The 17,319-nt window shown below is 38.3% G+C and overlaps 1 protein-coding gene and 1 pseudogene across 1 annotated transcript in view; both read right to left on the bottom strand.

The window, feature by feature from the left end:
* Positions 1-896, bottom strand: part of LOC142845237 (serine/threonine-protein kinase DCLK2-like) — an 86,077-nt pseudogene extending 85,181 nt beyond the window's left edge.
* Positions 897-2,277: 1,381 nt separating this feature from the next.
* Positions 2,278-17,319, bottom strand: part of LOC142844668 (uncharacterized) — a 31,490-nt gene continuing 16,448 nt past the window's right edge. Inside the window, exons 2-5 of the mRNA XM_075963479.1 lie at positions 6,494-6,557; positions 5,502-5,628; positions 5,248-5,308; positions 2,278-4,074 (exon numbers count right to left, since the gene is read on the bottom strand). Of these exons, the coding sequence (XP_075819594.1) occupies positions 2,949-4,074; positions 5,248-5,308; positions 5,502-5,628; positions 6,494-6,508 (1,329 nt within the window). The 5' untranslated portion in view covers positions 6,509-6,557 and the 3' untranslated portion in view covers positions 2,278-2,948. The remainder of the gene's footprint in view (positions 4,075-5,247; positions 5,309-5,501; positions 5,629-6,493; positions 6,558-17,319) is intronic.

The following is a 17,319-nucleotide window of genomic DNA, read 5'->3' as shown; positions in this document are numbered from 1 at the left end:
AATGACTGCCTTTAGGATCCTTGGTCTAGGGTCGGTTCACTGCCTGAATAACAGAATGTTTTTCTCAGTAATTAAGGACTTGATGAATCAAAGTATTGAAGCAAGTAACTGTTCTAGTTGTCCTTGGCATTGTGTTAAAGCAGTCTTTTGTCTTCTTCCCCCTGTTGTATTGGGGTATAAACATAATGGGAAATTAAATGCAGGTAGATTTACAGTATTCACTGGAACTCCCTGCCAGTACTATCCTATGCTTCTGTTTTATTATTTTCACTTGTGTCTTTGATGGAGGAAGGTCATTGGCTAATAAAGGAACTGCCTTGGCCCATTTTATTGGTTAGGACATAGGTAGGTGGAGAAAACAGAACAGAATTCCGGGAGGAAGAGGAAGTGAGGTCAGACTCGACAGCTCTCCTCTCCAGAGCAGACGCCTCAGAGAGACGCCATGCCCCGCTCCCAGGGAGACACACGCGATGAAGCTCCGACCTAGAATCTTCCCGGTAAGACCGGTGCTCACAGATTATTAGAGATGGGTTGATCGGTATATCAGAATTAGCCAGTAAGGGCCAGAGCTAAAGGGCCAAGCAGTGATTAAATGAATACAGTGTCTGTGTAATTATTTCGGGGCATAAGCTAGCCGAGCAGGCAGCTGGGGTGTTGGGGACACAGCCCTGTTGCTCTTATTACTACATGTCTTCATTCTCTTTACTTATTTTTCTAATCCCCATACCCCTACCGTGGTAACTGGTATACTTGTCAAAGATGGTCCCTGACAAATACTGGCTATTGGGAAGTCCCGCTATACATGAGGCTGTGTTCCAGTGGGAGATGTTCTCCATGCAGGATGTAGCAATACTGCTCCTCTCCAAAAGAGCCATCACAGCTGGACCCTGCTTCATTCTGCTAAGAGAGCTTCAAAGCAGACATGCCCATGGCTGTTCTGTTCCACTTCCCTAAGGGAGTTTCCCAGCAGAGGTGCCCAGTGCTTTTCTGTTCCACTCCACTAGGGAGTTTCCTAACAGAGATGCCCATTTTTTTCTCATCTTCAGCCCAAATTGTTACTTCTCTGCTTCACTGGAGTTAATGGGAAACTTGCAGAAATGTTGCAGTCTTTGGTGAAGAGTTGCTACTTCTGCCCTGCTCCTTTAAGGGAGTTTGCCAGCAGAGGTGACCAAAGCTTCTCTGTTCCAATCCACTACAAAGTTTCTTACCACTACAGTGAAGGTCTTCACCCAAAACTCATTCAAGAAATTTATTTGGAAGGGAAGAATCCAGGAGAGGGGCTGTCTTGCCAGGGCAGAAGCCAACTGAACATGTACAGAACTTATATAGGACTTCTTAGTCATAGAGTGTTCCCAGGGAGAAGATTCTCAGAGTGGGAATTGGTTAGATGTCAATCCCTGATCTTGAACAATGCAGAGATTGGCTGGATTTCATGCTCAGAGGTTGGTAGATCTTGAGCTTAGGGATTAGCTGGTTTTGTGCTCAGTTGGTCAAGGGTAGAGTGTGTTTCTTTGGCTTTTGTTTTAGGGTCAAAGTGTGTTCTGTCACTTGCCTTTTATAGTCTTTTAAGTCTGGTTTCAGGGTCAGGTGTTTCTTTCATTGGCTCTGGATTCAGAAACAAAGTGTATTTCCTTGTCTTGGTTTTAGAGTCAGGATGTATTCCTTTGTCTCCAGTTTCAGAGTCAAAATTATGTATTTCACTGGCTCTGATTTCAGAGTCAGGATGTGTTTCCTTAGCTGGCCCATTTACCCTACACATAGGACTTCATAAATTCATTTTACCATGAGTTTGTAAATACAAACAGTATAAAAATGACATCATAATGCTTGAAAAGATTGTTAACACTGTCAAATTTATTTCTACAGAAGAAATAGCACTGTGTTGTAGGCAGAAGATCCTTGTTCATTCCTGGCTGCCTGGACCCAAAATAATTACACAGAAACTATATTAATTAAAACACTGCTTGGCCTATTAGCTTAGATTTCTTTTTTTTTTCTTTTTTTTTTTTTTTTTTTTTTTTTGGTTTTTGAGACAGGGTTTCTCTGTGGCTTTGGAGCCTGTCTTGGAACTAGCTCTTGTAGACCAGGCTGACCTCAAACTCACAGAGATCCGCCTGTCTCTGCCTCCCTAGTCCTGGGATTAAAGGCATGCACCACCTCCGCCCAGCTAGCTTAGAATTCTTATTAACTAACTTTGACATCTTATATTAACCCATTCCTATTATTTTGTATTTTACCACAAGACTAGTGATTTACCAGTAAGATTCCAGGACATGGAGTCTGACTCCACTTTCTTTTCTCCTCTATCTCTGCTTGGAATTCCTGCCTTGCTCTATTCTGCCATGCCATAGACCCAAAGCAGCTATTTTTATTAAACAAAGGCAACAAAATATATTCACAGCATACAGAGGGGAATACCAAATCACTGTGTAGCTGATTATAAATGTTTTGGCTAAAGATCTGACCAAATACTGTATAATAAGAGGTCCTCTTTTTTATTTCAGGTAGTCAATGTCTACTGTAATATGCAAAGATTTTAAAAGATTGCTGCACACAAAAATTTTACTCCTATATAAAGCACAAATTTTACCACACTGAATACATTTGTAGGGTTTCTCTGCAGTATAATTTTTTCTCATGATTTAGATTATTCATACATGCAAATGCTTTATCACACTGATTACATTCATAGAGTTTATCCCCAGTGTGATATTTTATGCATTTGAAGAGTACTGTGACGTACAAAGGCTTTACCACACTCATTACATTCATAGGGTTTGTCTCCAGTATGTGTTAGTATGTCTTTGAAGATGACTATGATAAACAAAGCCTTTACCACACTAATTACATACACAATGTTTCTCTCCAATATGGGTTCTTTCATGCCTTTGGAGATGACTGTGACATGCAAAGGCTTTACCACACTGGTTACATTCATAGGGTTTCTATCAAATATGTGTTCCTTTATGCTTTCGGAAGTTACTGTGACATGCAAAGGCTTTACCACACTGGTTACATTCATAGGGTTTCTCTCCAGTATGGGTTCGTTCATGACGTTGAAGATGACTGTGACGTGTGAAGGCCTTACCACACTGATTACATTCATAGGGCCTCTCTCCAGTATGGCTTCTTTCATGCCTTTGTAGATGACTGTGATATGCAAAGGCTTTACCACACTGGTTACATTCATAGGGCCTCTCTCCAGTATGGCTTCTTTCATGCCTTTGTAGATGACTGTGATATGCAAAAGCTTTACCACACTGGTTACATTCATAGGGGTTCTCTCCAATATGGCTTCTTTCATGTGTTTGAAGAGTACTATGATGTGCAAAGGTTTTAAAACATTGATTACATTCATAGGGTTTCTCTCCAGTATGAGTTCTTTTATGCTTTCGGAGGTAACTGTGACATGCAAAGGCTTTACCACACTGGTTACATTCATAGGGTTTCCCTCCAGTATGGGTTCTTTTATGCTTTCTGAGGTAGCTGTGATATGCAAAGCCTTTACCACACTGATTACATTCATAGGGCTTCTCTCCAGTATGGCTTCTTTCATGACTTTGAAGATCACTGTGACATGCAAAGGCTTTAACACACTGATTACATTCATAGGGTTTCTCTCCAGTATGGCTTCTTTCATGCCTTTGTAGATGACTGTGACATGCAAAGGCTTTACCACACTGGTTACATTCATAGGGTTTCTCTCCAGTATGGGTTCGTTCATGACTTTGAAGATGACTGTGACGTGTGAAGGCCTTACCACACTGATTACATTCATAGGGCCTCTCTCCAGTATGGCTTCTTTCATGCCTTTGTAGATTACTGTGACATGCAAAGGCTTTACCACACAAGTTACATTCATAGGGTTTCTCTCCAGTATGGCTTCTTTCATGCCTTTGTAGATTACTGTGACGTGCAAAGGCTTTACCACACTGGTTACATTCATAGAGTTTCTTTCCAGTGTATGTCTTTTTATGCATTTGAAGATGACTGTGATGTGAAAAGGCTTGACCACACTCATTTCCTTCATAGGGTTTTAATCTAGTATGTGTTTTTTCAGGCATGTGAAGATGACTGTCACATGTAATGGCTTTAATACATTGAGTATATGCAGAAGTTTTCTCTCTAGTTTGACTTTTTTCATGCCTACAATGATAATGGTACATGTAAAAGCATTACTACATTTAATACATTGTTGAATTTTTTATCTGCATGAATTAATTTTACAATTTAGTCCTATTTTAAAGAGGAATTATATGTTAACGTTTTATTACCATGTTTACAATTTTGTTTTTCCCCATTAAGGCTTGCTTTTCATCTTAGAAGATACATGATTCACATTCACAGAATCTTTTTTCTACATGAGAATTTTCGTGTATTTGAAGAGAACTGAAAAAACTCAGAGCTTTACCACTCTTATTGCATTCATAATGTTTCCTCTACTGTGAGTGATAATACATTTGCTAAGTGAGCTAGGACAAACAGAAATATTTATACAGTCCTAGTACTCATGGTGCTTTTCTGAAATGTGAGATGGTTGATATATTAACAATGAGGCTATAAAACTAATTACTTGTATACTTTTACATCAAATTCAACAAGTATAGTCAACACGGAGACTGCTACATATCTTCTGTTTGTTCTGAGAGAGAAGTATGCTATATCTTTTCACATCCCTATGCTCATGTGGCTTGTATCCAGAGTTACATATGATATACCTAGTAAAGGAAGAATAACGAATACAAGATTTCCACATTGAGTTCACACTTTATGTCCTCATAGACTTGTGGCATCTGAATTAAGGCCTCTCCACAACAGCTGCCCCTTGATTCATGACTCTAACTGCCCCCTCACTAAACTTAACACAGTCACAAGTATATGGGTTAAACTACCTTTTCTATGGACTATTAGTGTAATAGAGTTTTAGAGATATACTTATCATCTTTTCAACATGTATATCTTTTATAATATGAATAATATGAAATAAACAGACAATTTTACAGTATAGTTCTCATTGTATTATGATTCAAATGGTAATATAAGTTAAGACATTGTTTCCTTGACTTCTTTCTTAAAAGAATGACTTGTAAATGCAGTTCACCTATCTGAAATTAAGGTATATGATTTTGTGAGAATTTAATAATTATCAATGCATGTTATTATATACACTGCTGCTTTTGTTTAAAACATATAGGATGTATTACAATTCTTCAGAGGTATATTTGTATATTTATAAATGAAAATTACCTTTCATGTCTTCTAGAACTTTGACAATGTTCTTCAACATTATGGTCTTCCCAACTGTATCCTAAAATATAGTGCCAGACATTATATATTAAAAATTGTAAAAAAAAAAATTTAGCTACCATTTGTAGCAAACCTTACAACCATGCCTGATTTATTTACCCCATTCTTCTTTCTCAATCATATTACAAAAGAGCACCATTAACCAATGAATAGTTGTCCCCTTATTTGAAACATGAAAGACAATTCAGCCCTACCTATAGTAGTGAGGTTTCTGTAGGTCTCCACCATCACATCTTTGTAGAGATTCTTCTGCGAAGGATCCAGCAAAGTCCATTCTTCCCAATTGAAGTCAACATGCACATCATCATAGGTCACTGTATTCTAAAATATGCCATACATGTGTACAACCAAAAGCATGATTCTGACAACACTGTAAAGCTATACTTCTTTGACAGTATAGTCATATAATTATGGTGCTCCCCATACTTATTCCATGACACAGACATCATAATTTAATCACCAAGTCACTTTAGAAGCAAAATGAATAGGAGGCTCACCTCTGTCATTTCTGACCCTTTGAATGGGATATCACCTTACAAGAGAAATGCCTACTAACCAACAATGAAAGATATATAAACAGATCAAGAGTACAGAGTACAGATAAGAGAAACTGTATGAAAGATTAATTCCTACCTACAAAAAGAAAAATAAGATGAAAAAGCCAGATGTATTGAATCATACCTCTAATCCTTGTACTCAGAAGGCAGAGGCATGTATATCTATCTTCCTCTGAGTTGAATACCAGCCTAGTCTATGCAATCACTTCTAGGACAGCAAGAAATACATATTAAATATCTGTTTCACATGAAAAATATCAAACAAATATAAAAGAAATAACTCATAGGGTTTTGCTGAAGTTTCTACAAAGAGTTATGCATTCACTTGAACTCTTTATTCATCTACCAGAAACCTGAAGTGTCCCAATTTTAACTGCAATGTAAATAAGATTTTACTAAAAGCACTGTGTGTTTAAAGTTACAAATTGACAAATGAAAACAATAGCAATTAATATGCTGATTATAAATAATCAACACAGAGCAGGAAAGATAGATCAACAGTAAATAGTCCTCCTGGTCTTGCATACAGGTGGGCTCAAGGACTTACATGGGGGATCATAACTATCCATTGTTCCCAGCATAGGGTTTCTAATACCATCTTTTGATCAATGTAAAGACCAGGTACTCACATGGTGCATATCCATGCATACAGGTAAAATACGTAGAGGTAGGCAGAGTAGACAGGATTGAATTCTGGAAGGAAGAAGGCAGAGTCATAGAGAACCACCATGGAGGTGCCAATATCAGACATGCTGCATCTTTCCCAGTAAGCCACAACCTTGTGGTGATATCCAGATTACTAGAAATGGGTTAAATCAATATATGAGAGTTAGCCAATAAGAGGCTACAGATAATGAACCAGGTAGTGTTTAAATTAATACAGCTTCTGTGTAATTATTTTGGGTGTAAGCTAGCCAGAACGACAAGCAATCCCATCTTCGTCACCAAGAAGGGAACAAAGGGCCACCCTCCTCCTACTACAAAAATATTCTTTTTAAAATAAAAATTCAAAACAAACAAAACAGGCAGGAAGAAGTTTATGCACCTGCAATCCAATGACTCAGAAGGCACAGGCAGTATTAATGTCATGAATACATGCCATTCTGGGAAACATAATGAAACCTTCTGACAAATTTTAAAATTCAAGATATGGGTGAAGCTCAGTACAATAGCATATGCTTGATAGGAACCATCATACAACAATATTAAAACAAAAGCCATGAATGCTGGCCCACTTTTAATCCCAGCACTTGGGAGTCAGAGTCAAAAGATCTCTGAGTTTGAAGCCAGCCTGGTATATAGAGCTAGTTTCAGGACAGCTAGGGCTACAAAGACAAACCTTGTCTCTAAAAATAAACAAACAAAAATGAAAACAGTGGGCTATTAAACCACCTAGGCACCAAATAGCAGCTAATTCTACTGATCTTGTGTGATTTAGTGTTAGAATTTATGATGGTGGGGAAGTTATGACAGCAAAAGAAGAAAGCTGACTGATTAGTTTCAACCACAACATGGTAGGCACAAAGAACAGGAAATGGGTTGAGGCTACAGAAACTCATATTGTGGGATTCTCTTCTGTATGCTGTGATTATCATTGGTTAATACAGGAACTGCTTTGGGCTTAAGCAGAGCTATGGGAAAGAACTTAGCTAGGTGGGGAAAACTAAACTGAATGCTAGGAGAAAGAAGGTGGAGTCAGAAAGAAGTCATGGAGCCCCTCCAGAGACAGATGCTGAGAATTTTACGTAAGCCACAGTCACATAGCAATATACAGATTAATAGAAATTGGTTAAATTAATATGTAACTGTTAGCCAGTAAGAAGCTAAAGCTAATGGGCAAAGCAGTGATTTATTAATACAGTTTCTGTGTGATTATTTCAGGGCTGAGCAGCTGGGAACTAACAAGTGGCTTCCCACAACAAACTGGTGCTTATGTGGCCAACTAAAATCCACTTAAAATCTTAGAGAGCTTGGAAAAGAATTCTAGACACTAAATAAATAAAGTTTAGCCACATTTATTTCCCCAAATGGGGTTTGCTTACTGGTGACATGCTGTGGTTCCTTTAAGAGAGTTTTTTCTGATTCAGAGATAGCAGGAAAAAAAACCTGCACCATTTTGAAATGCCGGCTTTCTGGACTGTGCTGCCACCGTGAACTCTGACTTTCTGGAGGACCAGCTATGGGATCTGTGAGCAGATTGCTACTGGCAACTTAGATCCCCTATATGCCTGAAAATGGGGCAATGTACATGGCTCTCAGAGGCAGCAAGCATGCCTCTGCCATGTTGACTGGATGGAGCAAGCAGGCAGGCCGTATTTGCTCTACCAATGGCACAGCTTAAGTTCCAAAGTGCTTAGCATTTTAAGAAGCGCTCCTAAACAGTAAAGAATTACAGACACACAATAGGACAGATTCATACATAAAAGACCTCTAAATGAGACATGGTGTGTTTAAAAAATGTACATAGGCTTGGGAGAGAGAAGAAAAATATAGAAAGTTATAAAAAGAAGTAAATGGTTTATAAAAATGAAACAAAGTCTTTAAAGAATCAGAGTATAGACAATCATAAATTAAAGGAGTAAAGATAATAAAATAAATATTAAAAAGTAATAGAATAAAATAATAAGCCACATAAACATGGACTATATACAGAGTCTCTGGATTATGTATATTATTGTGTTTTCTTTAATTTTTTTGGCTGTAAAGGAGCTAAGTAACCAACATATATATTTTAAAGGTATCATGTCTTCAGAATTTGGGTCTAAGGATTTGTTGCTTTGCAAAAGAGGTTCTCCCTTTTTTTTCCCCACAAAGGATGAGAACCTGTGGAATCCCTCCAGACTAATGTGGTTTGATGAAGCAAGACTGCCCAAAAGGTCACTATGAACACACCCAAAAAATTACTTCACCAAATAAAGAGCAGGAAGCAGTTTGAAGAGAACTATGCCCATATTCCTAAATACTGTTCATAAATGTTTGTTTACATTTAAAAGGGAATATGCTATAGATATTTGCATTGGTATGGATCTTGGTTTATTGATACTAATTTAAGGTCAATTTTATTATATGCATTTCTGCTCTTGATTAAGGCATTGTATTTGTCTAGCTCATTTAAAAATGTAATGTATAATTAAAATATAGGTAAATAGAGAGTCATCTATAATAGTAATAGTTAGTAGCATGTTAGTTAGATTTTCTCGATGTATAGAAATGTATTTCAGATAGATAGGGATTCTTCAAATCTTTCAGAGACTTTCACAATATGACCTTTAAAATGTTTTAAGAGCTTAAGACTTTTCATGACAATGAGACACATCTGCTCCTGGCAGCACCAATCTACTTCAAGAGGACAATCAGCATTGAAGAGGCTCCTTATGGAGTTTGTTAGCCATTTGGGCAAGAAACTGCTCTAGGCTGGACTGCTTGATGAACTAGACATGCAGGACTCACAGGGTTCCTGATTCATGAAAGCATCTGCTAGACATTCTGCAGGACACAGAAGAAGGCAACTGATGGACTTTTCCATTGCAAGGCAGAACAGTTCTTCAAATTTCCTACTTTATGGAAAAGTCTGCTTGATAGTATGGACCCGTGAGCTGAAGATTGGATGCCCCCAACAACACAGAAGAACTTTGGGTGACTGTACAGGCAACAAGATGTCTTTGTCATTTCTAGAGTTTTGGAAGTTGCTTACAATATACTTCCTGTTTACCTAGGTAATATTATATCCTTCTGGAGTCTCTGATGGAGTTGAAGAATTGGGAGGTGATATGGAATTCCTCTCTCTATGCTGTGATTATCATTGTTTAATAAGGGAACTGTTTTGGACCTATAGCAGAGCTATAGGGCAGAACTTAGGTGGGGGGGGGTAACTAAACTGAATGCTGGGAGGAAGAATGCGGAGTCAGAAAGAAGTTATGTAGCCTTGCCAGAGACAGATTCTGGGAACTTTAGCTGGTAAACCAAAGCCACATAGTGTTATACAGATTAATAGAAATGGGTTAAATTAAAATGTAACAGTTAGCCTTAAATAAGAAGCTAAAGCTAAAAGGCCAGGCAGTGATTTAATTAATACAGTTTCTGTGTGATTATTTCAGGGCTGAGCAGCTGGGAGCAAACAAGTAGCCCTCTTTACTACATCATATCACAGCCCCAATGAAAGATTCCATCCAGAGAGGCTCCTCCTACTAATAATTTCACAAGCAATCAAATGAAAGTTACCAAGAAGAGGCACATGTTAAAATACATCTTCTTATCTGGGAGGTTTTCATTCAATCAATTAAATTCTAACCTGGGTCACTAGAGGCTTATGGTGATCCAAGAAGAAAATTAATTTAGTCATTTCAATGATACTCATAGTCTGCAATAGCCCCTACACTTTTCAAATGTTAAAAGTCTCTTCTGATGCTCAAAACAATCACTTGACAGTGACTTGTGGACAGAGGTTTCTGTCCTACCTGGTCTCAGTCATTCAATCCCAAAGAAACACACAGAGGTCTACATTAATTATAAACTGGTTAGCCTATTAGCTCAGGCTTTTTATTAACTAATTCTCACATCTTACATTAGTACATAATTTTTGTCTGTGTTAGCCACATGGTTTGGTACCTTTTATCAGTGAGGCATTCTCATCTTGTTTCCTCTATGTCTGGGTGATGACTGCAGACTTAGCCTTTCCTCTTCCCAAAATTCACCTGTTCTCATCACCCCACATATCCTTCCTGCCTGGTTACTGGTAATCAGCATTTTATTAAACTAATACAAGTGACAAATCTTTGCAAGGTACAAGACCAGTGTCCCACAGCAAATAACATCTTGTAAAAATCAGAAAACAAGTTACATCTTTCCAACATACAATGGTATAGAATATAGAATACTATTTACATTCCAAAATAGAGAAATGGAGACATAGTGAGAGAAGATTGAACCAAGGCAAGATTGAAGCACAGCAGGACAAATATCAAATCCTGTAGCTCTGTCTCAGATACACAAGGCTTCAGTTTCAAAGGGCTTAGATGGCCCTATCCCTGCATCTATTTTTCATTTTTTTTTTTGAGACAGGGTTTTCCTGTAGCTTTAGAGCCTGTCCTGGAACTAGCTCTTGTAGACCAGGCTGGCCTCGAACTCATAGAGATCTACCTGCTCTGCCTCCCGAGTGCTGGGATTAAAGGCATGCACCACTACCACCCAACCCTGCATCTTTTCATATATCTCTGTGGTTAATTTCACTCCCTATATTCAGCTAGTTCTCCACAGAAGATGTTTTATAGTTTAGGCATCTCAATATCTTGTGGTATCAAAATGCAACCTAGGCTGTATCAAAATACAACCCTGGCTGTTGTGGAATATTATTGTAAGATGTGTTATATTTGTTTATGTTGTGAAACAATTGTTTCAATGATACAAATATGTGTTGAATTCTTTTATGTTGTATGTGTATAATTCTGTGAAGCTATGATACTGGGCTGGTCTAAAATACCTATTTGGCCTAATGAACAGTCAGTAGCTTAGTAGAAAAGTATAAGAAGGGCTGGCAAGCAGAAAGAATAAACAGGAGGAGAAATCTTGGAGGAAAAAAAGGACGGATGACCAAGAAAAGGGGAGAAAAGCATGGGCCAGCGACTCAGATGCACAGCAAGCCACAGAATAAGAAGTAAATAAAATTTATACAGAATAGAGAAAGATAAAAACCCAGAGGCAAAAGGTAGATGGGACAATTAGTTTAGAAACACTGGCTAGAAATAAGACAACCTAAGACCAGAAATTTATAATAAAAATAAGCCTCAGTGTATGTCACTTTTTGAGAGCTGGGTGGCAGACCTCCAAAAGAGTAAAAACAACAACAGGTTTTGTCCTCATAGCTTCATGGTATGAACTCTCACAATCTTTTCACTGGGTTTCTGTCTCTGCCAAACATGGATGCCAGTAACAATGCTGAATTGTAACCACAAACTAAAAACCCAGTACCCTAAATTTTGATTCTTTCTTGTTTCCAGGACCAGCACATGATGAGTGGTCCTGAAAAGCTTAACTTCTTAATTGACAGACACTAACACACTTGGACCACAGGTGTAGCAGATTTTGTATGAAATTGCTTCCTGGGATTAGGAATCACTTTGCTTACTCCTTATATAAATTGAAGATTTATGTGGATGGAGTCTTACTCCTGGAGCACCTTGCTAGACTTCCATTCCATGGCAAGGGCCTATCTATAATAGTAATAAACTCCTTGAAAATCCCTGCTTCTTTCAGTAATTGGTTGCCACCTGAAACTACCTTTTCATTTTCATTTATTTCAGCCCCACGTGTTTTCTTTTTACTGTAGACCTGAATGAATCATCAGTAATAACCATCCAACAGACCCAATATTTCATTTAAGGAATCATCCCATTTTTTTAAATTGTGCTTTACTAAATTTCCAGGTAATAGAAAGATTTTGGAGCCAAAATATCACACAAATGACCTCTAACTTAATCTGTTATGGAGTCTATAATTTCCAACTGAAATCCTATGATCTCAGTCTCTACTTTCTGGCATTCTTCTTAACAGTTCTGTCTTCCTGGTCCTATAAGAACAGCCAATTTAGTTCTGTGTACTAGTTTCTATATTTTTTTCACCACCGAAAGTCTAGATATCTTCTACACTCTTTCAAGAGACATCATTCCCAGGTTCTGCCTAGCAACAATATTACTTTTGGTTTTCCATTTCTTTGTCCTAACTTGCATTTATGTTGCTCTGATTAAATATTCTAACCAAAACCAGCTCAGACAATGAGTGGGGTAATCTGACTTCATCATTTTCAGAGCTTAGGATAGAAAATCAAGTTAATAGTTGAATGCAAAAATCCATGGACAAAGATTTTTTCCTGACTTTTGCTCTTGCCTAGTCAGTCACTCTTTCATTCATGCTAAGATAGCTCCCTTTTGTAGCCCAAGCCCACTTTCTTAGGGATATTGCCACCCTCATTGGAGGAGCCTTCCCACGTCAATCATCAACACAATCTCTCCCAGATACAGCAGTCTATGGCTTTTATGAACCACGCCACTCTGAACACAGTTGAGCAAATGTCCTTGTGGTAGGATCTTTTGGATATATGTCCAAGAGTGGTATAGCTGGGTCTTGAGGTGAATTTACTCACAACTTCCTGATGACTGCATGTTGATTTCCACATTGGCTGTACAGGTTTGCACTTGTACAATGAATCCGCTTGCTACATGTCCTTGCCAGCATTAGCTGCCCCTTGATTTATGGAGCTTAACAAATCGAACAGGTGTAAAATAAAATCTCAAAGTCGTCTTGATATTCATTTTCCTGATGGCTAAAGATGTTGAACATGTCTTCAAGTGTTTCTCAGTCACTTTAGATTCTTTTACTGAGAATTCTGTTTAGAGGTATTCCCCATTATAGTTGGATTATTTGCTTTGTTGTTGTCTAGTTTCTTGAATTCTTTAATATCCTAGGTGAGGAAGCCCATAGTCACATGGAAAAATATGATATTTACTCACTTATAGGTGGATATTAGCAGTTAATCACAGTTAATCACAGTACAATCCACAGACACAGAGAGGCTAAGTAACAACAGCTCTAGGGGAGATGCATGGATCTCCCTGGTAGGCAGAAATAGAACAGATCTTGTGGGTATACTGGAGGCAGGGGGGATGGGAAGAGGAAGGATCAGGTGAGCGAGGAAGGGAGAGATGGGGAGAAGACAGGGAAAGATGATGGGAATAGAGAAGCTTTTAACAGGGGATGTGGAAACTGTAGTGAAAACATTCTGGAAACTATAAAGGAGACCCTAGTGACTGTTCCTAGTAATCAAGAATATGGAGGTTGAACTAGCCATCTTCTGTAACCACATAAAGCTCCCAGTGGGACTGGGACACCAAGCCAGCCACAAAATATTCAACCCACTTGTACCACCTGCAAGATATGCTGGGGCACTGGTGACTCTGAGATTTCTTAATGGCCAATAAATGACTGGTCTAACTTGAAGCTCATACTGTGAGAGGAAACCCATAACTGACACTGCCTAGATGGCCAGGAATTAGAACTTGAATGGCTCAGAGAACAGGGGTAGAACCAAATAACAGCAGACCAAGAAAAGATATCAATAAAATGATTCTTAACTATTTCTTGCTATAATCATAGGTTGATACCTGGCCTACTGTTATTAAGAGGCTTCTTCCAGGGGCTGATGGAAGCCCATCAGAGATCCTTACCCAAACATAAGCTTGAGCTGTAGGGATCTTGTAGAAGGAAGGAGTGAGGATTGTAGCATTCAGTGGTTGAGGAAATCAGAAGAACATGGCCCACACAATCAACTAAGTAGGGCATATAGTGGCTCAAAGAAAACTGATGTAGCAATCACAGAGTCTTCATGGCTCTGTGCCAGGTCCTCTGCATACATGCTATAGTTCAGCTTGGGGTGTTTGTGAAACTCCTAACTGTAGGAGTCATGGCATCTCTGACTCTTTTGTCTGTTCTTAGGACCCTTTTCCTTCTATTGCATTGGCCTTCTCTAGCCTTGAAATATGAGTCTGTGCCTAGTCTTATTGCACCTTGGTATGATTTATTTTGTTGATTTCCCTGGGAGGTCTGCTCTTTTTTTTTTTGAAGGGAAAAGGAGGCAGTGGAGCTGGGACAATGGGATTTGGTGGAGGAGGAACTGGAATGAGTAGAGGAGGGTGAGAATTGAATCAGGATATATAGAATGAGAGAAGAATAAATACAAATAAAAATAAAATGCATTTAGTGTAAGTTCAATGATCCTTATAATCTGTAGCAGCCCAAACATCACAAATGTCCAAAGTCTCTTCTGACATTTTAGACAATCTCTTGACTGTCACATGTTGTAAAATAAAAAAATAAAGATTTACAACATATAATGGCACAGGGCATATTCCCATTCATAAAAACAGGAATATGACTATAATACACCTCCCATCTTAGGCAGACTCATGTGTATGTCACACCAGTGAGAACAGATAGGCAGACCACAAACCCATGAAATTTCCACACTCCCTACATTCCCACAGACATGATCTTTCAGCAACCCTACAGCTGCTACTACCAAAACCATGTACCTACCCCTATATCAGATGCATAGCCTCTGCTCAAGTGCAGGCCACATCAGCCAAAAAAAAAAAAAAAAGATAGGAAAACAGAGGTAAAGACTCTCTGCTGGACCAGAACCTATGGGAGTCACCAGAAATTCACATGGGTTTCTTGTCTGTGCACCTCCTCCATTCTTTTGATAATCCCACAACACTATACCCAACCCCACTTCCCTCCTCTTCTCTGTGTTGTAGCCTTCAACTTCAACTATCTGCAAGAAGTCTATGTAGGCCACCTTCCAACTGACCTTCCTCAGTCTCTCAGTCCCCATCAACACTATCTCCAAATTCCCTATGGTCTCCTCTCCTTTCATGCCCAAACATGGGTGGACACCATTTGTAAGATTTCCATCTCTAACTTGGCATGAGAGCACCTGCTCAACCATAGGCCACATAAAGCAGAAAATTAGAAAGCAAATAGAAACCAAGCAAAATAACACCCATGCAACAAAAACAAACTGAGAGATGAGTACCTAGATCCACAAATTCCTAAAACCCAGATACTTGGACACCAACATAAAAACACAATCAGCAACAGCCAGAGCAATAAGCCACTACCAGATTCCAGGTATCCTACTGCTGCAAGCTCTGAATATTCCAATAGAGTTGAAGCACAATTAAGTTAAGACCAACTTTATGAAGATGACAGAAGTCCTTAAAGAAGTAAATGAATCCCTTTTTTAAAAAAGTAGAGAAAGGATAAATGAAGTATTGGAGAAAATTAATATATCCCTTAAAGAAAACCAAAAAGCAAATGAAGAAACAGTTGACAGAAATGAAGCTGTTCAAGACCTTAAAATAGAAATAGGAGCAATTAAAAAATATGAACTGAAATAATTATGAAAATGAAAATCTAAGTAATCAAATAAGACATACAGAGGCATGTTTCACTAAAAGAATACAAGACATTGAACAGAGAATTTCAGACTTTAAAGGCTTGATCAAAGAAATGGACATATTGATCAAAGAAAATGTTAAACCAAAAATTTCCTGAAACATAACATCCAGGAAATCTGAAACACTAGAAAAATACCAACCCTAATAATAACAGGAAATGGAGAACAATCTCACCCCAAAAACACAGAAAAATATTTCAAAAAAATTCATAGTCAAAATCTTTTCTAACTAAAATGACACAGGAGAACGCAGGCCACAGAATCAACTAAGCAGGGCTCTTAGGAGCTCACAGAGGCTGAAATAGCAATCATGGAGCCTGTAGGAGTTTGCCCCAATTCCTCTATATATATGTTATCATTTGTAGCTTGCTATTTTTGTGCAACTCCTAACAGTGGGAGTGGGGAATGTCTCTGACTCTTTTGCCTGCTCTTGGAACCCTTTTTCTCCTACTAGATTGACCCATGCAGTCTTTGATATGTGCCTAGTCTAATTTCAATTTGCTATGTATGGCTTTATTGATATCTCTTATGTGTCTGCTCTATTCTGAAGGGAAATGAAGACTGACTGGATCTGGTGGAGAAGGGAGTAGTGGAGAGGACTGAGAGAAATGGAGAACAGAAAAACTGCAGTTGGGATATATTATAAGAAAAGTGATGTGTGATGTCCTTCTATATAAGTGTTGCTTTTATTGGTTAATGAATAAAGCTGCTTTGGCAAGGCAGAATATAGCCAGGTTGGAAGAGATATATATAGAGAGTAGGCAGAATGTAAGAGAGGCCATGTAGCTGCCAAAGCAGAAAGACGCCCCAGAACCTTATCAGTAGGCCACAGCCTCGTGGTGACACAGAGATTAATAGACATGGGTTAAGATGAAAGAGCAAGTTAATAAGAAGCCTGAGCTAGTAGGCCAAACAGTGCTGTAATTAATATAGTTTCTCTGTGATTCTTCAGGTCTGGGTGCCTGGGAAATGAATAAGCCGCCTGTGTTTACAAGAAGAATAAATTTTGAAAAGAGAGAGAGAGAAATGTGGACACAGTGAGGGAAGATTGGTTCATGGTAACACTAAAACTCAGTAGGGCAAACAACAAATCCTTTAGCTGTGCCTCAGACAGGTAGGGATTCGTTTTCAAAGAGCTTAGATAGCACTATTCATATGAAAAATTATATACATATATCCTTATATATTTATTATATATATATGTATATATCTACCTCCTATATGTAGTTCTCCATGGCAGATATCTCATAGCTTGGGTATCACAACATCCTATCATCTAAAAATACAACTCTATCTTCATCTTCACAACTTCATGCGATAAAGTTTCACAGTCTCCTCAGTGGGTTTCTGACTCTGCCAAACACAGATGGACAAAACCATGTTCAACTGAAACTAAAGAGGAAGAATTTATGACCTATAAATTTTGCTTCTTTCTTTTTTCCAGAA

Source organism: Microtus pennsylvanicus, chromosome 2 (genome assembly GCF_037038515.1).
Source record: "Microtus pennsylvanicus isolate mMicPen1 chromosome 2, mMicPen1.hap1, whole genome shotgun sequence".
In the NCBI taxonomy this organism is placed as follows: Eukaryota; Metazoa; Chordata; class Mammalia; order Rodentia; family Cricetidae; genus Microtus; species Microtus pennsylvanicus.
This window is presented reverse-complemented; position numbering and strand designations above follow the sequence as displayed.